The sequence below is a fragment of the Anguilla anguilla genome, chromosome 3 (assembly GCF_013347855.1).
Source record: "Anguilla anguilla isolate fAngAng1 chromosome 3, fAngAng1.pri, whole genome shotgun sequence".
Lineage (NCBI taxonomy): Eukaryota > Metazoa > Chordata > Actinopteri > Anguilliformes > Anguillidae > Anguilla > Anguilla anguilla.
In genome coordinates, this window is record NC_049203.1 from 15,252,335 (window position 1) to 15,277,030 (window position 24,696).

Sequence of the window (24,696 nt, forward strand, 5' to 3'; positions counted from 1 at the left end):
GGTTAAATTCATTCAAGTATGAATAACAGTTAATTTCTTTCCTTTCTTTTCTGTTGACATTGCAGGGTCAGGTTCAAACTGTATGAAGCCTCGATCCGCAAAGAAATGCTTTTAACTCAAGTTTTGCATAACCATTTTCTTTTATTATTGGTTTCCACATACCTACAAAAATATTAAAATCAATGGAGCTCCTTGAAACACAAAACCTCTGGAAACGTGTAAACAACATCCAGAGCTCAAAACTAAATGTTATTTTCAATAAATAGAAAAACAAAAATGTAAAATGTTTTAATTTATAGTTGGAAAATGACATCTTGACATGACCGGCCCCTTCAGGTATTAGAAGGGCAAAATAGGCATCTATGAGTTACCACAGGCACTCCCCTAGGCACTGGAACTATGCTATGTAGGCTACAGCCACATGTGAAAGCAGTCACCATTTCTCGTGTTTCTCCAATTTTAATAAGTTTTAGAACCGCAAGCAGTCCATTTCATATTACCAATAACACTCCTTTGGTCTTTTGATAACAAATACACTTACAACCGATGTTAAATTCAATTTTCTTTCTTTTTTTTTTAAGAGGATATGGTCAATTCTCAGGCCTTAAAGAGGACAAAAAACAAACAAACAAAAAAAAACGGCTTCATTATTTTTTAAATATCCAAGTCATTAATGTACAGGCAGTTCGCATCACACTCCTTGAGGGGAAAAAAAAAGAAATTGTTTTTTTTTTTGCTTTTTTTATTTTTTGTTTTTAAGTCCAGTCCTGGAGGAGGTGGGAGGTTTTAGATAATATTTCACAAATAGTTTGTATCACTGATCCCCAGTGCACAACGGGTGTATGACAAAAAACAAAAATGGGCGCAGGGGAAATAAAAATATATATATGCGTTTATATATATATATATGATCCTTTCCGTGAATGACAGGTTTGGTAGGTGTCAATCATCTGTGAGGTCCTGCACGAATAGGACCTCGGAGCGGCTGAGCCCCGCCTCTTTGAGTGTAGGGGGGTTGGGCTGTTCCTCGGTGGGGAGGCAGGGCAGGACGCGACGTGGGAAGTTTGTCACTATCTGGAACTTCTCCGGAGTTTCCTTCAGGGAGAACAGGAAGTCGTGTATTACCTGTCGACGGGAGGGGGAGAGGGCCAAATGAGATTAAGAACATCGTGGCGGTGGTTCTGCAGCAATTTATTTTTCTCCATTTTCAACAATACACAAGAGAGGGGGAAAGAGAGAAAAGAGAGTACGAATACAAGACAGAGGGAGGGAAGGAAAGGGACTGAAACTCGCAGGAAAGAGAAGGACGATAACAGAAAGAGAGACGGGGGGATAGAAAGGTGTCATTACCGTCAGAGACTGGGTGAAGAGAAACCGCCTCTCCACTCGCGAGTCGTTGGGCAGCTTGAAAACAATTTTGACGGCGTCTGGGTCGTCCAGAGGTGGTTCCGGGGGAAGACATTCGGACTTGCGCTCCTTCTCCTCCTCCAGCGTCTGAAAGCACAGGAGAGCGCCCCGTTACATGTTAGAGCAGGGATTCAGGCCGTGCGTTTCACTCAGGGCTACAACAGTACGGACTCACTCACAGGGACTCAAACCTCCAATCTCCCTCCAACAGGTCAGTCTCCTCACTCAGTACCTCACACCTACACCCCAACTGGGGTCAGGTTAAAGGGTGGGGGTGGATTTTGCACTATGTACAGTGGGGACCAAAAGTCTGACGACACTACCAAGCACTGATTGTTTTCACCGTTTGACAAGGGCTAATACAATTATGATACTCCGCTTATACTTCTCATTCAAGAACACATCGTTTTAAAAGTATTCAACACTTTTCTCAACAGTTCCCATAAATTTGATGTTTCTTGATGTCTGAACTTTGCCGTCTTCAACTGCTCCCGCAGATGTCTGCTTAGGTTCAGGTCCCACGACTGTGCTGGGAATGCTGGGAAACTGGATGTGCACAGTGCTTGATCGCAACTAACTGGTAGGACAAATGATTTATTAGCCTATCACACTGCTCTGCTGATGGGCCGCCATGCCTTGGAAAGCTGAGTAGCTCCTGTTTACTATCCCATATGGAAATCAAATATAGCCAGTTGCAGTATGATAATTATTGCTATAACTCAAGCGCAAAACAGCTGAGCAAAGCAATGTAAAACCGCGTCCGAGCGATTTCGGTTTCGGTTTTCAAATTCGGCAGTACCAGTCGGGCTTGGTCGGGTCTCAAAGTCTTGGGTATGGGTCAGGCTCAGGCTTAAATTTCATGCCCGTGCGGACCTCGACCCCCTTTGTTCTCAGCGATGTATCCTCGAATAAGAAGCGTAATTGGAGCATGGTAATTGCATCATTCCTTGAAGAATAATGAAATCGACCAGATAGTGTCCTCAGACTCATAAAACCGTGGGAACGGGCTCCTCAGTCACACCCTGTGATGTGCTGCCGTACGCGCAGCGGGCCCTGGGTCAGGGGTCAGGGGGGCGGTCTCACCTGTCTCCGCCTCTCCTCGGCGAGGACGCTCTGGCGCGCCAGCTCCTCCTCCTGCCGGCGCTGCTCTTGCTCCGCCCTCTTCTTGCGCTCCTTCTCCTGGTCGGCGCGGAGAGACTCCAGGTAGGCCTCGTCCTGCTGCTGCCTCAGCACCTGCGTCTGGTTCCTCTCCTCCCTGAAAAACGCGCGCGCCAACACGCACAAACACGTCAAAAACATGTATGCACATGCACCCACAAGTAAAGGCTGTAGGTGCGTGCATTATTTAACCGGTACTTAAGTCACCGATAGATGCAGTGCGGTGAAAACAATACGGTTTGCAAAATAATTCCTTTCTGCCGTAGCTTGTACTCTGACAGCTTGTTTCTTCCAGTTTTCCAGCATTCAGGTAAAGCAGTAATTTGTAGGAGTACATCAAACTCATTATGAGTGACTGATCTCTTAATGCAATTAACCCTGGCATCATCAGCTTGTTAGGCATTTAAAAAATTCCTAGAGACACCGTGGATAAAGATGGCATGTCAGGCAACACAATCAGATGGCATCTGCTCAGAAAACAGTCATGAGATTCTGCAAGCTCCAAATTCACAAATCTGCACTTGTCGCGTTCCTGTAAACAGTAACTGTGCCATGTTGTTATGTCCCGACCCCGCCCCCCAGTGCACACCTCTCTAGTCTCTCCGAGGTGAGGAAGGGCTGGTTAGCCTCCATGATGAAGTTTAGCTGGTTGATCAGGTCCTCCGGCTGGATGAGCCCCTCCAGCCTGCCCACAACCGTCATCTTCCGGTCCTTGAGCACGATCACTGCCAGGAAGGGGTAGGCGTTCTCCCGCAGGGCCTGAGACACTGAGAGAGGGCACAATGTCACATGCCAGCCACCAGAGGGCCACCATGCTAACAGCAGCGCAGGCTAGAGCTCTGGGAGTACACAAGGGGATAACTCCCTCTGCACCTGACTGACACACACCCACACACACACACACACACACACACACACACACACACACTCCTACTGGGATCAGATTCCAGCCCTCCAACTGCTCCATTCAAATAACATTACAGAGGCCATAACTAACCGTGTTTATGAATCCAATTTTGATTCAGGCAGTGTTGCTTGGATATAAACATCATCCAGGAAATTGCTAAGAGCATGAGAGCGTTACATACCTCTGTATCCTTCGGGCCTACTGGTGGAGCACGCCCAGAATAGCATTCGGGTATTGATGAATGTTAGAACCTCCTCTGTGCACAATGTGTTCCTTTGAGGGGGGGGGGGGTGTTAGAGAAGTGAAAGAAGAGGAGGAGAGAAAAAATAAACTCAGTTCAGGCTCAAATCAGCCGGATATGTTTCACTCTCAAATGTAAGATTTAGAGGTGTGTTTTCTGCAACCCTCAGGGCTACATTTTCACACCTTGAGGCACATTACTTTAAAAAATATTTTGCCACAAGAAAAGTATACACTCCATTTTCCAGTGACTGATGAGCTGTCCTGCTAGTAAGTAAATTAGCATCAACAGTACACTCAGAGGAACTGACACCAAGCTAGTGAGCAAGCAACAAAGACAGACAGATATCACTCAGTGTGAAGACTCTTTTGTATTTGGACTATTTACCTAGTGTTTTAAGTGTACTATTTGACCACTTGCCGTGACTTTTCATTGATTGAATTAAATATTTTCAACAACCTGCAAGCACGACGAAGACCATGCTCGACACCCCGAGCGTCGCCCGCAAACCGCGACACGGAACCTACCGGCAAAAATCGTCTGTGTCCTGGTGGTCGTCACCGTGGAGGTACACCAACAGGAAACGCAGCTCGCGCTTGGCGTCATTCAGAGCCTGTGGGTGGGGGGTGGGGGTGGGTACAAATCAATTCACAAGCCATCCATCCGTGCCCCAAATCCCTCCTGCCCCCTCCCCCAACCCCAAATACTCCATCAGTTAATCAACAACAAACAGACAGGAAAAGGAAGTGGGTATAACCTGAGATGAAAGGATCAGCCCTGCTGAGATTTAAGCCCCACCTGCTGGGCTGCTGGGCTGCACAGGCCACACAGGCACCCTGAATATGATCCTGACTCACCACCAGTTTAAAAGCAGGGTCCCTCACTAACAGCCTTCACCTGACTGCATCTGGGTCCATTTCATTATTGGACATTTGAGGGGGGGGGGGGGGGGGGGGGGGTCATACAAATAATTCCGATGGCCGATCAATCCGTTATAATGGATTTATTTAATGGAACCCCAAGTTTTCGTTGTAATCTGAATAATTTTGGCTGATGAGAAGCAATCAAGGGTAGTGCAAGATTAAAAACACAATAACGGGGATTGACTGGTGGCGGCTGATCCTTATTGTACTTGGCTCATTCACCATGGACAGTGATCCAGATGGCTGAAGACGACCATCAGTTAAAGTTAATGGTCTCCGCGCTGCTGGCTCAAACTGCTGAAAATACATGATCCACAAAAATGAATCACACGCACGCGCGCACACACACACACACAGTATTCTGACAGTCCTTCAGTCACACACACACACAACACTAAACACAGCGTTTCTAAAGTACATATAACTCACCTGGCTGTATGTTCCCTGGTAGAAGACGGGATGGGATCGTCCGTATTTCTCCTCGAAGCTGTGAATGAAGGACACGACATCGCCCACGGGGTCCGTCACTCGCCCCCGCGGGTCCGGCCGTATGAAGCTCAGGGCGAACCTGGGAAACGACAAACGGGTCACCCGGCAACCTGAGAATGCTGAATATTACAACTGCTCATCCTACAGCCTGAAAGCAACACAGATGGTCACCCGGCAACCTGGGAATGGTAAATATTACAACTGCTCATCCTACAGCCTGAAAGCAACACAGTTGGTCACCTGGCAATGCTGAATATTACAAATGCTCATTCTACAGACTGGAAGCAACACAGCCGGTCACCCTGCACACTGAGAACAATGGTCACCGTGCATACTGCGACAACTCCTGCTTATAGCCTGCGTGCACCCAGTTCTACCCAAGACAGTGGGTGACTGAACACTGGCAGCATGGCAGACACCAATTCTGCCTACAGGAAATGGGTAGTGGGAGACAAAATCATTTTCCTTACCTGAATATGTCCAGTAGTGTGTAGTATGTAAATCTAAACGGGAGCATTATTAAATAGTAACTCCATCCTAGCAACCCCTGGAAAAACAAAAGAGATTTGTTATAATCAAATGTTGAGTTGATAGGATGATGCTGATTTTAATAAACTTTTTCACACTTATTAACCTTGTGGAGAAAAAGGACAGACAGAATGACTGTCCAGCTATTGCTGTCCAATACCAGGAACCTCGGCCGCCATTTTAAAGTGGGACCCGTCCTCACTTATACAGAAATGCATTTTGGGAAAGTTCTAAACCTAAGAAGTGGGCCAATGTCGGCCTTTCTTTGAATTCAGCTGAAATGATTGACTATGTAACAAATGTTTTTAACCAAAATTAGCTCAGACCATACAAACACTGTTGAACGCAACAGCCTACACATTTATACACTGTCCTGACTGCAGGCGTTGAAACGCATACTCTGTCGGTCCTGCTCCTGTTTATTGGCCAATTTTTTTTTCTGACTAATGTTTTCAGAAAACTGCTGTGTCTGTCGTCTTCCATCAGTTGCAAAACTCCTCCACAATTGACAATCAATCATCTGACTGCACTGTGGAGGGGAGTCACTTAAGCAATGGTCCTCTTCATTTTAAAACTACGCCAAAACGCATTTCTGTTCTCACCACAAAGATAAGGCAGATTTATGAAGCGGGGGGGGGGGGTGGGGGGGGGGGGGTGGCTCACAGATGTTTGGTTTTACGTCAGCTGCTGATTCAGGCCCAAAAACATAATCTCCAGCTACCAATGCATTACATTCTTTTTGGTTGTTAAAATGGAGACCGCTGTGGTGAAAAAAACCCATTCTGTGCACCAATTTCACAAGGAACTTTCAAAAAATATTTTTAGGCTACAGCGGGACATTGGCCAGACAAATAATCATTTCCATCAATTCACTACTGCAGACAGACACTTACAAAAAAGACATGGAGTTTGAGAATGAAAGGATGTAAAGTAAAACATGGTGGAACTGGACAGACAAGACAGATGGATGGACAAACAGAAACAGAAGGGGTCACTCACGCTGGGTTGCGTCCTGGAGACGATATAGCTATAGACTCTGTGGTCGGCCGTGTTGACCTGCAGGGGTCTGGTGGGCGGGGGGTTGAACACGCTGGGAACGCCTTCCTGCTCGTTCAGCCTGTCCTGCACAGCTGCCTGCACCACACATACCAGTCAAGCCCCCACAGCTGACACAGCCTACGCAGGCTAATCTCACCATGGGCAGAGCTTCTGTTGCCCCTCCCTCAGAGGCATCTGTCCCTCAGATCAGAGTTCCCACACTTGCATCCCCAGCTCAACCTTTAACATCGTTCCCAAGCCTTCTCTCAAAATATAAACCGTTTGCTCAAGACCAGCAAAAAAGCAATCACATCACTTTACAGAAATTTCATGTCCATAATATTTTTTTTTTCTAAAGTTAAGGGCTTAAAAAGATTTCCAAATAACATGGAATGGAAACCCTGCTGGACTCTTTTAGGAGCACGCACTGTGGCCCTGTACTTATTGCAGTGTGCTCACTGGCAACACAAGGGTCATCAAATACTGTCAAGAAGCACTTGGGAAGCCGGTGTCTGAAGCAGGTTGTTCAACTCGGAGAAAGGGATGGATGTGCAAGTTACAATCGGAACCAGCAACACAGAACAATGTCCTTCAATGCGTAAGCTCGTGCCAACTGTTTCCACAACAACTTTACCTTAGAATTCCCTGTTTTTAAATACCAAAACCATAGTGACACAATAATGGTACGAAGCTGTTTTCTTAATTGTATTAGCGCTATAACAGGTATTGCTTCACCAATGTATTTTTGCCTAAAGGCCAAATGCTTGCCACAGAAGATGGCAAGGATGATTTCGGTCAGTGTCCCTAACCAAACTCTAAGATATCAGAGTAGAAGAAAAAAATGAGCCGGGGGGAGGACAAATTAGGTAAAACATCTCAATCAACAACAGCATCGCTGCTTTGAGTTTAACAAGACTATGCAGTCCTCATGTCCTGGGGGGGTTCAAAATCACTGCTGCATGTACCTCTCTGAACTAATAACCCTCAAAACGGGGGATGAAAATTGACTTGAGGGCAATACATAGTTGAATCTGGTGACTGAGGAGTTTGTTGTAGTCACAACCCGCAGGCACTGTGGCCCTCTAGGATCAGGGTTAAGTAGCCTGTAGGCACTGTGGCAATCTAGAACCAGGGCTAAATTGCCCTGCAGACACTGTGGCACTCCAGAAGTAGGATTGAGAATTGTGTTTATTTTAGGTGGGGGATTTCTCACCTCAATGTTCCAGTTATGCTGTTCTAACGTGCGACGACATTGGTCCATGGACTCTAGGCCCGTTAGGTCCTGTGGGGGAAAAGGGGGCAGAGGAACACAGATATTACAGAAACAAGCAAAGACTGAATTAAGTTTTATTTGCAACCTGATATTATTCATCCAGGAGTCGCATCTAGTTATGGCAGACAGCAAAGACACAAACCTGTTATATTATGTGAGGTAATAATATTTACAGAGAAAGGGTGCATCAGCTGGCTATGAACAGGACCATTACAAAATTCCCTAACTACGTAATTTCGTCCACTCACTCTTTTCCTGTAAACAGAAAAAATGTCGTTTTGGAGTTGCACGGAAAGGAAGCATCAAGTCCACTCGTGATGCTAAAGACCAAGGTTTAGAGCGGACAAAACGTCAGGTCGGAAGGGACGGACATGTGTAGCTGGTTTTGGACGCATTTTGTCATCAGAAAATTCAACTAACGCCAACTGACTACCAAGCTGTTGGTTAAACATCCCGCTGGCTGAACGCTTTGCGAACAATTGATCTGGTTTTCGCAATATTTCCAAGGGGCTGCGCACGCGCCTGTAGCTACAAGGGTAATAATGACTGTTAGCCAACTTAGCAAACCAGCTAGCTACTAAATAAAACCCTATTGAACGAAATGAAACGCCACTCGATTTGACAGCTAACACAACGAGATGGTCCTGTTGATTGGCTGGCAAACTAGCGAAATAAAGTGCTTAACGTCAGCTAAATTTCTATGAAGCTATGCATGGTATAACGCTAGCCTATAGAATGCATGGTGAATTCCTGAGTCACAGTAATGCCAAATGGAAGTTGTCGGTACCAAGTCGAGCAGTTATACATCGAAATAATTCACTCTTAGGAAAAAATATGGTCTCTAGATTCTGCAACTAGCTAGTTACATTGTCCAGTTAACTAGCAACTAGCCATAGATTAACAAAGTTATCTAGCTAGCTAGATGCCTTTTGAAGTTTTACCAATCCAATGTCTCCTGTTAGCGATAGCTAGCTAGCTAATGTTGGCCACCTAGCTGGCTGCTAAAAAACGACAGCTAAACCGTTTATTTAAAACAAACACCATAATCACACCCAAATATATTTGGTACTGACTTTTAAAACATTTTCCCTCTGTAAATACTAAGCTAAGGAGAAATGCATGGCTACATTATGATCACCTGAAACTGTAGTAGTTTCTCAGTCTGCGCCTGAGATAATTCCTGTTCCTCTGGCGCCGCCATCTTGCCTCACCAATCCCCTAACGGGAGAGCGAGAAACCAGCGGAAGTGACGTAAAACGTCAAACGGACTGGGCTGATGGAAATCGAAGCAATTTTGCTTCGCAAAGATAATTTTTAAAAAGTACCTAATAACTAAAAAAGTGAAAAACATTTGAAAATGTGTTAGCTTTAATTTAGAAGCGAGCAGGTCAGGCACAGACATCACTGACTGACACCTTACTTTGGACTAAATTGTAATTACACAAGCATGACACTTGCCTAACACCTGCAGAGACAAAATAGAAAACATTCACATGGAGACAGAGTGGGTAAGGCTGTTTTTTCATTCTTTTATTTGTAGAACTTTACTGACAACTTTGCCACATACATGCATACATACATACATTTAGAGCTTAAACATACAGCAAAGTTTCTTTGGCAGGACTTCACCGACTTGATCAGCATCATTTAGACATTCACAGTGTAGGTTGGAAAAAGTATGTGAAACTCAAGGCTAATGACTTCTCCAAAAGCTAATTGGAGTCAGGTGTTCCAATTGATGAGATGAGATTGGAGGTGTGGTTTGTACCCTACCCTATAAAAAAAGGTACACAAAGTTTGGTTACTGACAGATTCTGCTCTTTTCAAAAAAACATTTGTTCATGTGAACAATGCCCTGAACAAAACCATTTTCAGAGGACCTTTGAAGAAGAATTGTAGAGATGCATAAAGCTGTAAAAGACCTTTGAAGAAGAATTGTAGAGATGTATAAAGCTGGAAAAGGCTACAAAAGCATTTCTAAAGGTTAGGATGTTCATAAATCTGCAGAAAGACAAGTAGTCTACAAATGGAGGAAATGTATTTCTATTCCTACTCTCCCTAAAAATGGGCATGCTGCAAAGATCAGGTCAAAGTACCTGAAGAAATCTCTCGAATTTACTAAAGCGTTTGTTCATGTGTCCACTCTAAGAAACTCCAAACAAGAATGATATTCATGGGAGGACACATGGAGGAAACCACTGCTCTCCAAAAAAAAAAAAAACATTGCATGACTCAAGTTTGTAAAAGAACACCTGGATGTTCCACAAGGATGAGATAAAAGTTGAACTTTTTGGCAGAAATACACAATGCTATGTTTAGAGGGAAAAAGCACTCCTTACCAACACCAAAACTTCACCCAACTGTGTATCATGGTGGATGGAGGGAACACAATGGTTTGGGTTGGATTTTTTTTTTTTTCGCCTTGGGGCCTGAAAAGCTTGCAATCATTGAGGGAACAAAGAATTGAAAACTGTATCAAGAAATTTTACAGGAGAATGTCAGGGTAGTGGTCTATCACCTGAAGCTTAATAGAAGTTCAGTGATGCCACTAGACAATGACCAAAAACGCATGAGTAAATCGACAACAGAATGCTATGAATGGAAGAATTTGTGCTTTGGAATGGCAGAGTCAGGACTCAGACGTCAACTCGGTTGAGAGATTGTGGCATGACCTGAAAAGGGCCGTTCATGCAAAAATCAGAAATCTCAATTAACTGAATCAATTTTGTGTTAAGAGATATAAAATTCCTCTTAACCATTGTGCAAGTCTGACCAGCAGCTACAGGAAACATTTATTGAAGGTTATTGCTGCTGAAAGGGCCCTACTGTACCTGTTTCTAGATACAAGAGTGCACATACTTTTGCTAGCGTGAAGTGTGAATGTTTAGACCAGGGGTGACCAACCCTGGTCCTGGGGAGCCATCGGGTCTGCTGGTTTTTGTTTTCACCTTAAATACAGCAATCGCTTAGACTGAAGCAACCAGATGAGGTGAGTTAACTGTGTAATCAACTGCTATAATTGATCAATTAAGTGCAGAGTAAAAACAAAAACCAGCAGACCCTGTGGCTCTCCAAGACCTGGGTTGGCCACCCCTGGTTTAGTCCATGTGTTAAATAAAGACAAAGTGCAATTGTGTGTTTGTTAAAGCAGAATGTTTGTCTGTTGTGACTTAGATGATCAGACCACATTTAATGAGTAATTAATGCAGAAATCCAGGTAGTTCCAAACCGTTCACTATTTATTTTATTCTTTATAACTGTATTTGGTAATACTGAAATCACATTTACAAAGTTTATTTGTGTGCTGTTGCTTCTCAGCCCTCCTGGTCCTGGGGGCCCACTGGTTTTTGTTCCAACCTTAGTAACAATCTTTGTATTGTAACTAGCTGCTAATTGGCCTTAATTAAATGCTATTAAAATATATATATATACTTTTTTTATATCTGTTGAAGGACAATTTACCCTCTTAAAGCCACAATATGCCAATAGCATCTATGTGTCCTAAAAAAATAAATGTCCCATATTCACATCCCAGGTATTTCAAATGGTCAGACCAATGAATGCAAGTATATGGAAAATAATTCCAATTGAAAAAGGTTCCATTGTTAATTGACTCAGTTACAAACTGACAGTTGGAATCAGTTGGATGCCATTTCCTGACAGTTTCAGGTTTCCGCACTATGTGCAAAAAGAATACTGAGTTTAGTGACCGCAAATGGCAACAAGCCAAACTTGCATTGTGTTAAAGTACGTTTAACCACACAATTATGGTAGATCCTAAACACATTTTCAACCTTAATTGATCAAGGGATTGACTTTGACAAAACTAGCATACATAGTAGGTCCCCTGGAGCAAGATTGAGAGACTACTGTATACGTGTTGCCTGAGCAGTTTTTTCCACATTTAGTTATAAATGCTGATTGGTCGTCAGTTTTCAGCTTTTTTTCTCTTCCGCTTCTGTCCATTAACAGGGTGCGCAGTTTGTGACGTCATCGACCACAAGTGCTTTCTGTCTGGGCGGACGCCTGCTTGGCGAGCGCTTCGGTAACTACCTGAACCTGTTTGGAACTAGCTGGTTTTTCAGCGAAGCGGCGGCGTTATCCGACAAGTTTTTGGCCTAAAAGCTAACTCTGCTCTAGAAGATGGCTGACGACTTCGGGTTCTTCTCGTCTTCTGACAACGGAGCACCTCCGACTGACGACGACCCGGCCGCTGCGTTTTTAGCGCAACAAGAGAGCGAGATAGCCGGCATTGAGAATGACGAGGGGTTCGGAGCGCTGGAAGGGGCCGGGCAAGTTCAAGAAGATTCGCCACCCCAGTCAAATTACGGTGGGTATAATAAGTGGTTGCCCTGCCGGGTTAATGATATGTCGAACTAGCTAGCTAACTGTAACGTTAAGATAGATATGACATGTCTTTATTCGGGGAGCTTGCTGGCGTGACATTGACGTGAAGTAGCTAAGTTCATTTAATGTTAAAACGTACCATAACGTCTACAGCTAGCTGATGCTAATTAGCTAAAATAAACTTGTCTGGAGATTGGCTAGCTAGCTAGCTAAGTTGCTGGCTGGATGACAGTATGAAAACTCATGTGGGATAGCATTTGTGGGCTAACTGAACCTGTAAAGTAGCAATAACAATACATATGCGTTTGGAATTAGTTTTTCTTTAGCCGACGTTGACACGACGCTTGACTTTTCATGGCTAAACAAAGCTGTCTGGCTAGCGTCAGTTAGCTTATTGTAGTGCACCTGAGTCTGAGAGCAGCGTAGTTTTCTAGCTAAGAATTGATCTAGAGCGGCTAAGTTGTACATTCATTACCGGTCATCAGGATGGTAGTAAACGTTACGCCAAACGTTGCTGGACTTTCTAGACAGCTACTATTAAGGTAGGTAGGTAGGTTAGAATCAAATAAGTTGCAAGGTAAATAAACACACTGTCACCAGTGGGGTTTATAGATCATGTTCTAACGTTAACGAAATTATCCCATTAATTTCCAATGCTAATTTAACGTTATTTTCTCTGGACGATTTAAATATGTTCTAATAGCAACCCATTTTATCCTATCTGTGCAAACTAACAGTAACATTACATTACATTACATTACAGGCATTTGGCAGACGCTCTTATCCAGAGCGACGTACAACAAAGTGTATAACCATAACCAGGAACAAGTAACACGTCCATAACCAGTAACACGTCAACCTTAGCTGATCGACCAGTTGAATGTGCTGCATTTAAATTTTACTCTTATCTCATCATGTCCTGGTTATTGCTGGCACCGACGTAATTACGTTCTGTTTACAATTATGTAGGCAGCGTTTACCTGGTACAGCCGCTTAGATTATAGCACACAGTTTAGATTATAGGGGACAACAGTTTCAATGAGCTGGATGGTTAGGCAACACATTGTTTTCTTTGCTTCACTGAGCCAAGAATCACTCATGTTGGCAAAGACAATCAAAATGTCCTGGAGGGGCGGGCGGCGGGTGGGGGGAGGGTATTCCATATTCCATTCCATATTCCAAGATTTTTCTCGTAATATTTCCTTGCTTCCGGCAAGCATATGGCTTTGGAAGTACATCACACCAGCCTGTAACGTTGAGTAGTGTTGCGACCAGGAACAGAAGCTGTGACAGCTTGTGTGAATTGCGTTGGAAAGTCGATTTGAGGGGGAGAGCCAGTTTATTGCAGTCATTGAGCGGGTTGTTTGCAGGACAATTATCTATATTAAGTATATTTAGGATCAGAGTTTAAAAAGATTGTTGTGAAAATACTGGAATATTTCGTTTAAAGTACCCATTCTATAAAATTATAGGTGTTAATACATTTCAAATAAAGGCACTGCAGTATGGTATGAACAGGCTTCTATTGTGCAGGAAATTGACTTGTGTGGCCTAAATTGTACACAGCAAGTTCAGCTGAAAACAGTGTGGCCTGATTCTTGTGCTCTGTCGCTGTAATCGTTATTGACTTCTAAAAATATCCACAATGAGAAATTGGACACCATTCAAACTGGTTTTCCCTGTTTGAATATTCCCACCTCTGCAATTAATTCACAAAATTCACATTAAATTTGAGTTTATTTTCATTGGTTTTTGGAGAACTTAATATCTCACACAAGAATCACTGGTTGCCTAATATTGTGGATTTAGGTTTTCGATGAAAACATTGACTTGTTAAACGCTTTTTCTCAGTTTTACTGACCAGTATTGCCACATTCCCACGGGCTGCTTTTAAACAAGTGAACCTGCTTCATAATTTTCAGTAATTTGCTATCATTCTGGAGTCATCAGGAGAAATGTATCCCATAATTGTTTTCAGAAATGTTGGCTTTGACTGGCATTAATACTCAAATCTTGTTTTACTTGGACATACTGTCATGCGTTTGGTGATGGAAAATCGGACAAACTGATGGGTTCTTTTGTGTCTCCTGTAGATGGCTTTGGAGAGGAGGCAGCTACAGTAAATGGAGACATGTTTCAGGTGAGTGTGAGCGTGTGTGGAAGTCTGCCTGTCATTTCAGTAAACAGGCCTCCGCTTCATTTCCGAACAGCTGGTGACATTACTGACTCTTCAGTTGTGTAAGATTATATCATGTGACTGACAGTTTTGAAACAGTCTTTTTAAACTATGTATACTGCCATGTTGTCATTTAAAAAACTTTATTGAATAATAATAATAATTATTATATATTTTGAATCATTGTCTTAATGTTCTCACAGGAAGAGATCAGGGAGACAGATCAAGAAATTGAAGAGGTATTATTGCAACGTTAAGCGCCTGTATTTGGAGAATGTTTTACACATTCACATCACATCCTAATGTACTTTAAAACGAACATTTTATCTGGCTTGTTAATTGTATTTCAGAATGGATGAATTTGCACTGATTTTTTAATTTTTTTGGGGGTGTGGGGGATGTCTAGTCCACCTGTTGCTACTTGTTGTTACATTTTGTGAGACTGGTTCTAGCAAGTTTTAGTTCATGTCATTTTATGGGACAATGGTTGAGTTGGCACCAGTTTCCCCTCTGACTGGAGCTGCGCATACACAAGGTGATTACTGGTCAGAAGAAGTATCTGGCAACTGGTTTATTGGCCAAGTGCATGGCCAGAGGTTTGGTGCACTTTTGGTGAGGCTGTGTGTGGAACAGAATTCTTAGTTTCACAGTGTAGCTTCTCATTGTTGCTGGGTTTTCTTGCCATTTTCTTGCATGGTTCAAATGTAGTTGGGCTGCAACACCTAATCTAGCTGATTTATTCAATTTTTAAAAATCTGTTGTTTTTAATTTTGACATGGTGATTAATTGCTGTAATAATTCTATCTGCTAATTGTTTGCCCAAGGAATGCTGCTAATCGCTTTGGTGAAAATGACTGGCTATTTCAGATAAATGGGTCCTTTTCTTGAACATAATTATTTGTTTGAATGTTTTTGGGGTGAGTGGGTGTCTTGATAGAATTTGCTTTGCAATGAAAGCCAATCTAAGAAATTGTTAGTGGGCTGGAATGGTTTGTTAAGCATTGTTCAGATCTTTAATTGCGTCAAACTGTTCAGTGTGGTTTCGGAAGAATGTTTTTAAAGAATAGTTTATGGAATAATTGATCGTCAGTTTCTGTGTTGTCACTGCTGTTAAGGTGCCGAGTGTTTGCTTTAACATTGCACACATTTTTGGTGGACCAATCAAAGTGTCAAATGCACCGATTTCAGTTCCAAACCACCCCTCTTTTGTGGTCTTGTTTTGGTAGTTTTATTTGGCATTCTGGTACCAATACAACACTGTCAGTGGTTTCACCCATAGACCAAAATTCAGCATAATGATAATATGACCCAATTAAACTTTAAACAAACTAGGCAGGTGGAACAGAGCCCTCATGTTTGAACTATGGGGAGTGTATTTATTTTGCCTTGTGTATATAAGAGTCTCCCTAGTTTCCCCCCGATTAGTGAAATGAACCATGACCAGCTGTAAGACAAGCTGTTGCCCGTGGCATGCATGTTCCTCTTTTGAGGCAGACGAACTACACTTTCTTTGGCAGTTTGGACTGGCGGAAGCCCCTCCTCCCCCTGAGACCGCCCCGATCGACTCCTCCCCCAGATTGTCGCCGCTCAGCAGCGAGGCCTTCCCAGAACACGCCCTCTTCGACCCCCTGGAGTTTCAGGCACGCCCCAGCTGTGTCCACAGTCTCTCTCTGCATCACATGGGCAAGGCTCGGCGAGAGCCGTTCACCCCGCTCCGCATGCGCATGGCTCGGGCGCCGTGACCTTAACAGACTTTTAAAAAGTGAAAGCGGGATGAGAGTCAGTAACGCGCATAGAGCCGTAGAGCCGCCTGGCAGGGTGAAGGGACTTTGATAAGCGCGGGACCGGGGGACGTGTTTTTTCTCTACCCTGCACCGTTTGTCGCTCGCTCTAAGGAGTGTCGGTTTCTGCGTCCTGCTTGTGGGCTGAGTTTGAGATCTCGGGCGAAGCTGGTGGGATTTGATGCTAACAAGGTGGGAATCAAGCCTGGGAATCTAGCTACTGTTAAAGGTAGTTCCGGGTGGCGTTTGTTTGTGGCGTCTTATTATTGACGGTAGCTGTTACGAGGCGGCTCGTTGACAACAATTTGTTAATTGCTCCCTGTTAACAGAGGTTTGTTCGGTCCAGTTCGTTTGGGGTTATTAATGGTGTGGACGTTAAGTCATTAACAGTAGTTAATTAACGGCGGTTTGTTCACAGCAGTTTAAGGCCAATTTAACGGCGGCTCGTTTACTGTGGTTTGTCAACGGCGGCTTGTTTGAGGTTGCCGTGACGCTCGGGATCCTTGCTGCTCGAACGACAGTCTGTTAGTCCCTTACTTCCGATTTGGTTAGTCCCTTACTTCCGAGGCATTTACTTCCGATTTGGTTTTTCTTTTTCGGGTGTAACCTGTGTGTGGACGTACAGGTCTAATGGGTTTTTTCCGATATGGCCAAACGTATAATGGTCTATGTGTAGCCTAAGTGGGAGTGTCCCTCCGCAGGAGTCCAACGGGCCCACGGACGGGTACGCGGCCATCGCCCGCGCCGACCTGCAGAGGGCGGAGCCCGAGAGCCTGAAGAAGTGGAGGGAGGAACAGAAAGTTCGCCTGGAAGAACTGGGTAACTCCGCCTCTTACGTGACCCCTCCCCCAGCCTGTCAAAATTACTCCCCTACTCCCAGTCTGGTCAGTTCTAGTGAGCCCTGGCCATGTTGTAATATAGGTCAGTGGTTGTGTTGGCTTAAATCACTGCCTCCCACAAGATCATAAGTCATGGTTGAAGTGCTGGTGGAAAAGCTGGGCAGACTCATCTCGTATGAATGTCAGCCTGGCTCATTCACCGCACGGCTGTGAGCTTCGCTGAGGGCCGACCCTGCAGTTGAAGCCTGGTGTTCCACAGACGGTGCTTTATATTTATGTGCTGCCATTCGTAGATGTCCTAGCTCTTTTCAGTGAAGGGGGGAGGGGAGTAATTCTCCACACCCAACATTGGGCCTGCTGCGGAGTAGCCATTCCGTAGCGAAACACGACATCAGCTCACTTCCCCTTCGCTCAATTCCGGAGCGTACGGTTTTCTCGCTTCATAACATCTGTTTGCTCACTTCCTGTGCGGCTCCTTGGGGTCTGCAGACACCGCCTCCAAGGCTGAGGAGGCAGAGTGGAGGGAAAGGGCCAAAAAGGAGCTGGAGGACTGGCACCTGCACCAGAGCGAGCAAATGGAGAAGAACAAGGCCAACAACAGGTGCAGTATACACGCGCACGCACACGCGCGCGCACACACACACCCACCCACCCATCCAAAGAATGCAACGGCAGTTACAGTACACCCTGCTCACATGCACACGGATGTCCCGCCCTCTGCTCTGTTCTGGTGTAACTAAGTTTTTAACTGCTGTGCCTGCGCCATTTACTAATGGTAGCAGTGTATGAGCTGCTTATGAGGGAAAGCAGATGGTTTATTTTGGAATAAACAGATAGTAATACTGTAGGGAGGCACAGCTGTGCTCTTATTTATATGAGTGATTCAGCTGTGTTACAGTACAGTAACACAAATGGCCTTGTGCTCTAACGCTCAAGCTTTTAAAAAATTATTTTCATTTTGCCCTCTAGTGGACAGTGTGGGGAACGCATTACTGGAGTGCTTTGTTTCACACTCCACCGTGATCCAGATCTGAATACCCATGTTTACACATGACACACTCGCACACGTTCCTGCTGCTTTTTCTTGCATATTAATACTTCCTTGATAACGCCCGAATACGGTGCTGTACTTCCTGCTGCCTACATGTTTCTTAAGATAACCTCTTCATTTATTTTTTTATTTTTCCTGCGGTCATTTACTGAAACTTCACTAATTTCACAAAGTGCAACGAAAGGGTTAGCCAGCTGACTTTATAAATATTTAGATTTGGGTAAAATTCACTTGGATGAAATCGTTATTTCTGAGAGTCATCTGACTAACTCAATTCTGCTTTGTGGAATACCCCCTAGTGAGTTTCCTGTATTTATGATGTTCTTCTTGTGTTCTAACAACAGTCCTTTTCTGGTTTTGTTTTAGCAGACTCTCTCCAAGCCTTGCACGGTATCTCTTAGTAACTATAAGTCTGTCGTTCCACCTGCTGTGACTTTCTGTGCCTCCTTGTCCCAGCAACTCGCAACCGTTTTGTCTGCTTGACTGAAACTGACGCTCTCTCTTTCTTCCCTCCTTCTTTTCTCTGTCCCTCTCACTGTCTCTCTCTCTCCCTCTCTCTCTCTCTGGATTGATTGGCATGCTTACTAGGATTGCTGATAAGGCGTTCTACGAGCAGCCCAACGCTGACGCTATAGGCTATGTGTATGTGCAGCACTCTTTAAAACGTCCACAGCACGTTCACTTTCCACCCAAGTGTGCATGAAAGAACATTAAAGTCTGAGGATTCTTTCCCCCCCCCCACACACACATTTGCTATCTATTATAGTTAGTTACTTTGTTATTCATTTAAAAAAACTGAGATTCAGTATCTGTAAAATAGAGCAATGCTTAAAAGACACACAGGGTTGTTTAAGAAGAGAAACTTAGGGAACAAGTTTGCTTTGACCAAAAAAGCTTGTACCTCTAAACTGTGTAATACAATAAAAATGAAACAAACTGGCTGGAAAAGGTGGATGGCAGTTCAGCAGTCAATGTCCTGCTTGCGCCATTCAGAATTCAGCTTCTGCTCGTCAGCCTCCCGTATTCAGAAGTCCAGTGTCCAGTATTCAGGATAGAGAAATTCTACAAACTTAATGCCTATTGAGAATTTGAATTCAGCTTTCAAATTTCAGAGTCCTGTATCCAGTATTCAAAATGAGCATTCGTCAGAATCCAGCAATCCTGTGTGCCTCTGCTGTGAAACAGGACTGCTGTCATTCGGAGTAATCGATGCCATTCTAATGTGGACCACTCAGCATGCGTCCTCACGTAGTAGACACGCCCATTTCAGTTCTGCATGACGCCGTCCCCCATGCGCATCACGTCTCCATGGTGAAGTGAGCCACGTGACGCAGCTCCGGCGGCTGCGATCACAGAGACTGCATGCTTGTGACGCGGGGCTTTCTAACGACCCCCCCGGTTAATCTCAGGCAGTCTTTACACTCCTCATTTGAAGCTGAATTTAGACCGATCGTTAAATACACTCAATGGCCACGTTTGCATGCACACCAGTACCCGGATTATTGTAGTTATCGCCAGACGCAGTGAACCGGATGTTCGTACGATTCAAACTGAAGCCAACATGGCAAGCCAACATGGCAAACAAACACGCAAAGCAGTATGAACTATTTTTGGACAGATGAAGAAACTCTTGTTCTTAATCATTTTCAAGAGATGGTTATTATGGCAGTTCCACAGATTTTAGACCAATGGTGACCAACCCTGCGATCAGCCGTCCTGTCCAATCCAACCCTTACAAAGCACACTTCATTCAACAGCTGGAGATCTCACTGAGCTGCTAATTAGTAGAATCAGGTGCACCAAATTATGGTTGAAATGAAGACCTGCAGGATGGTAGATCTCCAGGAACAGGGTTGGTTACCACTGCCTTAGACCGATCATTGGGGAAAAATCTGTGTATACCCAGGTATTGGAGAAACCGCGTGATTCCGGACCATGTAAACACTTCATTGGAATATTGCCTTAAACTGATTGTAAAACTAGACGCACTGACCGTAGTGCTTGTCCAGCGGTCGCTTGCTTACTCGGCCTGTGTTCGGCTGGTTTGGTGTTCTTGTGTCCCTGTTCATGGTCCCTTGCTTTGCCTGCTTGTCCCCCCCCCCCCCCCCCCCCCCCAATGTTCACTTCCTGTGTCACCTGTGGTGACGGGTGGGGTTGGTTGGTTGGTTGATTGATTGAGAAGCGATTGCTAATTAACTTAAGAATGAAATTGCTGGGTGGGTGTTTGATCAGGTTTTCAGTGCAAATGTCATGTTGAATTCTGTCCACTCAGAAGCTGTGGAACACACTGGATATGAGAAATCCGTGTGCGATGAGCATTTTGCACATGGACGGCTGGCTTCGTCCCCAGTTCTCAAGCTTATTTATTTTTGACTATATTCGATAGTGATAGCTCCCCAGTACCAGGTGCTCCACAGCTCGTTGCTGTGCGGTGACCTGTCTTAATGAACCCTCTGGCCTCTGATTGGGTATCGGCTTCATGTCTCTGATTGATTCATAGCAAGGGTGCATGTGCATGCGAGTGCATGCATGTTCGTGTGTCTTCATGTCTGTGTGTGTGTGTGAGGGCGTGCTTGTACACATGTGAGTGTGCTTGCACATTGTGTGTGAGAGCCTGCTTGCACGTGTGTGTGTGTGTGTGTGTGTGTGTGTGAGAGAGAGCGCTCCTGTGACTGTGTGTTTGTGATTACGTGAGGCTGGCTCTGAACAGCGTCTCTAACGCGCGTCCCCCTGTCCCGCAGAGCTTCAGAAGAGGCCTTCCTGAACGAGGGGGATGAGGACGCCCCGGGGACCGAGTGGGAGAGGGTGGCCCGGCTCTGTGACTTCAACCCCAAAACGAGCAAGCAGAGCAAAGACGTGTCCCGCATGCGCTCCGTCCTCATCTCCCTCAAACAGACGCCCCTGGTCCGATAGGGCCCATCAGTGTGCACACACACACACATGCACAAACACACCCATACTTACACATGCATGCATACGTGTATGCACGCGCACCCTCACACACACACACACACACACACACACACACACACCCTTGTTCCAGCAGTCATGCTCTGTAACTCCTGTGTAGCACTATAGCTGGCCCACTCTCTCAGACAAAGGGAAGTCAGTCTTTTTGTCCCCTGCCCCACCAAGAACCTTATTGGTTACTTTTCACATAAAGATGCAGAAGTCCCACAGATCCACAGCTTTCTCAGTGTGCAGCCGCCCTCTTGTCCAGGCCTGGTAACCCACTCCATTTTTGACTGACTAAAGAACTGTTTAAGCAGTTTGTATAAGAACAACCACATTCCAACACTGACTTTCTGTGCTAGACACTACACTGCAAACATTACGCTTCTGGTGTTTTCTTTTGAAGGAGTGGGTGAGGCTAATTCACCCAGTTCCTCAGCTATACTGACACCTGTAACAGGGACATGGTACATCTCTAGGGTACCCTCCTTATTGTATGGGACCTTCCCTGAAACCTCACCAAGCAAGCCTTTGTGAACCCCAGAGTGGACCTGTGCTTTAAACAGAGAAGAATGGTCTGGTGCTGACTGCATGGGAATGTGATTGACAGCACCTGGTGGCTCCGCCCATTACGGGGCTCACAAAGCCTAGCTTTGCCATCATTGGCCCACCCACTTACCCCAGTGCATTCTGACCTTGATGCTGGCCAATGAGGGCGAGGAGCTGCTGTGAAGGCTGTACGTTTTGGGGCTCTGTATTATCTCCCTAGGTCAATCACGGGCTTTGCCCATCCTGTTACACCTGTACGGTAGGACGCTACACCATTGGCCAACTTTACGACCAACCTAAAAACAAAAGCAACACACAGAATTGCAGAAGTGTCACTGTCTACCTAAAAACGTGTTCACAGTTCGCCTTTGAATTAACATATCAGACGGAAAAAAAAACATGAATAAAAGAAAAACGAGGCTTTTATTGCTGATCGCCAGTGTGCGCGCTGGCTCGCATCTTGATAGCTTGTTTAGCTGTGCCTGCTGCTGACCCCGCCCCCACCCCACCCCACCCCCCCGTCACTGTGTACATCACTGAGCTGAAAGAGAACCCCCCTCCCCTCCCTCTGGTTTTCCCCTTCGGCCGTGCCTGAGCTAACTCGTTTAGGCTCACCCAGAAAAAGACCATCGTGAAGACCAGATGCGCTTGTTGCCAAACCCGCTGTCGCGAGCCCGATTCAGACAGGAAGTCCTGGACCAAAGGGCGTGGCGCAGAAGATCTGCTTCCTGCGTTTCTGAGAGCTTGCAGCTGTCGAAAAGCAGAGTTCTCAAGTGTGCCTCTGGACGTGCGTGAACATACGTATGCACACAATAGCTACGCTGTAGAGCAGGGATACTCCAATCTGGCCCTCAAAGTCAGCAGTACTGCTGCTCTTTTCTTCTGCCTGATTGTCCGGTCAGAGATTACACACTCCTGGTGCATCCGGTTTAAACCGGTCTCCAATTGGAGGGGAGGAATTAAAATCCGCAGTACTACTGGTATCCCTGCTGTAGAGCTTTAGGGCTTCTTTAATGTCTGTATGGTCATTCGATTGCACTGTTTGTGTTTAACACCTGTTGTAATCGTTTTTTTTTTTTTTTTGAGCTGACCAGCTGCACATTCATACTCTGTCCAATCAGCATGCAGCTTGTTCAGGCCTGTTAACCTGGGCATTTGTGCATCAGTTTCCATTTGCATTTTTAATCTTTTTTTTCTATTTTTGTGTATTTTATTTCCAAGCTGCATGGTGCCAGATTAATTAGCGGTTCCAGTATATTCTCTTTAGCTGAATTGACAGTTGCCAACGTAAATGTCTACACAAACTTTTAACCCAGAAACCGTCAAATTTATAAGACATCTGACTTAAGGGTACACAATGCGCACTGAATCAATGCTGTGTTCAACAGAGCTAGTGCACTGTAAATACAGGTAGTAATAGCAATCATGTTACCCCTATAATCTTAAATATATATTGGTCAAGAAATTAGTCACTGCTACTGTTGGATGATTATTAGGGTGTGTATAATTGGTTAGAAATTCGCATATTGAATATACTTTTTGTTTTCATTTAATGAATGTGCCAGTGTGGTACTGTATCCTGTGGCCTTTAAGAAAGCCTTGCTCCTGTACTGCCATAATGTTAGTGCCTCTTCTGTCCTTCAAAACCAGTTTACCTTCCTGGGCTGACCGCTAGTTTGTTTTCTGTAGAAATACAGAGAACTTTTTTTTTTTGATTGTTTTTTTCCCCTCTGAGTACTGGGTAATCCAATCCACCAATCAGATTACAGGGCAGTCTGCCACGCTTGGCGGAGTTCTGTGTCAAATTGTTACTTGAAACCCCCGTGAGACTGGTGAAGGGCGTCCATAGGAGAGGGGGGAGGTGTTCTTGGTTGGGAGTTTTACTTTTTTTTCTTTTTTTTAAAAAAAAATCGTGTCCCTGCCCACTTTAGCTAGACTTTGGTGAGTCCAGTCCAGATGGGCTGCAGTCCCACAGGTTTTCCGCTCCTACAAAATAGGCGTACCAGTGGTAACTTCCAGTTCCTGTGCAATTAATGGCTTTGTTTTAAAACATCTTGTACTCAGTTCAGTTCAAAAACTGCATAATCATGGGATGACTTTAAAAAACTTGGTGGAATTTTGCAGAGTAGAGGATTAACAGCTCACTTAGGAGCTGAGCGGGCCAGTCCGTGTAAAGTCTGGACCGAACCTTAGAATCTGAGAAACTACAGCATCCTTCAGCAGATGTTCTAAAACTCAGAAGTTCAGACGGCAAAATTTCTTCAGAAATCTTCTGTAAAACCACATTGTCATCTGGTGATTTTAAAAAAATACAAACTGAAGCTGAGGCAGGCCCGATGGCTGTCTAAGCCTCCAGCCATTAACCTCCCCCTACTGCAAACCCCGGGCCCCAGGAAAGACCAGCCAAAGTCACCCCACCCGTTAAAGGTTCCTGAGATCATGGTTTTATATGCACTGTGTGAAACAAAGGCCTTTTTGGGTAAAAACAAAGAGGTGCAAGCCTTTCTCTCTCTCTCTCTCTCTCTTTGCGTTGATGTCCCGTGTCCATGTTCTTGCATACCTATGTAACCTGCATGAGTTATGTGGCGTAGTTTGGAATAACGCATTCGGCTTTAGATGAAACGTCACATGGTGAACTGTTACTCCCATCTACTGTATGAGAGGGGACAAATAAAGCTAAGTTCTATTTAAAGGAATATTTAGTCTAATGTGGATTTTTGTCTTGTGTGAAATAACACCTTGTGTTTACGTCAGTTTTATGCCAATAACTACATTACATTTTAGTCTCTTATCACTCTCTCATATTGCCACCTTTGCTCTTTTCTGGCTGGAGAAAGCTTTTTCATGAATCGCTCTGCAGGAATTACGATTAGCGGGTAATACCTTGAGCTTTCCTTCCAGTTAAATCCTTATCAGTTAGATCATACTGAAGACAAAATCTCTAGACACACCACTTAAAATAAAACGGACATTTTGCACAAGTACGTAATTGGCTACTATGGACAACGGAAAACAATTAGCCCTAGTTACAGGTTCA

General features: G+C 44.6%; 2 protein-coding genes and 1 long non-coding RNA gene across 7 annotated transcripts; 1 reads left to right on the plus strand and 2 right to left on the minus strand.

The window, feature by feature from the left end:
- Window positions 1-121: 121 nt before the first annotated feature.
- On the minus strand, window positions 122-9,240 carry faf2 (Fas associated factor family member 2). The gene is made up of 11 exons (XM_035409324.1): window positions 9,103-9,240; window positions 7,905-7,973; window positions 6,653-6,787; window positions 5,596-5,672; window positions 5,066-5,204; window positions 4,241-4,326; window positions 3,654-3,745; window positions 3,155-3,332; window positions 2,491-2,662; window positions 1,351-1,494; window positions 122-1,125 (listed from the first exon to the last, which is right to left on the minus strand). Exons 1-11 carry the CDS (start codon window positions 9,163-9,165, stop codon window positions 943-945), a joined length of 1,338 nt encoding a protein of 445 aa, XP_035265215.1. The 5' UTR covers window positions 9,166-9,240; the 3' UTR covers window positions 122-942.
- A 242-nt stretch (window positions 9,241-9,482) lies between these two features.
- Window positions 9,483-10,883, minus strand: LOC118223145. The gene is made up of 3 exons (XR_004764405.1): window positions 10,796-10,883; window positions 10,304-10,401; window positions 9,483-9,738 (listed from the first exon to the last, which is right to left on the minus strand). It is a non-coding gene; the product is annotated as an uncharacterized LOC118223145 (long non-coding RNA).
- cltb (clathrin, light chain B) lies at window positions 9,800-24,355 on the plus strand. Of its 5 annotated transcripts, none has more exons than XM_035409328.1 (9): window positions 9,800-9,947; window positions 11,937-12,294; window positions 14,405-14,451; window positions 14,691-14,726; window positions 16,005-16,127; window positions 16,970-17,087; window positions 17,597-17,708; window positions 18,747-18,800; window positions 20,900-24,355. In XM_035409328.1, exons 2-9 carry the CDS (start codon window positions 12,108-12,110, stop codon window positions 21,069-21,071), a joined length of 849 nt encoding a protein of 282 aa, XP_035265219.1. In that variant the 5' UTR covers window positions 9,800-9,947; window positions 11,937-12,107; the 3' UTR covers window positions 21,072-24,355. The 5 variants fall into 5 exon arrangements, with proteins under 5 accessions (XP_035265219.1, XP_035265220.1, XP_035265222.1 ...); XM_035409329.1 differs by lacking the exon at window positions 18,747-18,800 and adding an exon at window positions 18,528-18,548 and having other exon boundaries at window positions 9,802-9,947; XM_035409330.1 differs by lacking the exon at window positions 18,747-18,800 and having other exon boundaries at window positions 9,811-9,947.
- The last annotated feature ends 341 nt before the right edge of the window (window positions 24,356-24,696 follow it).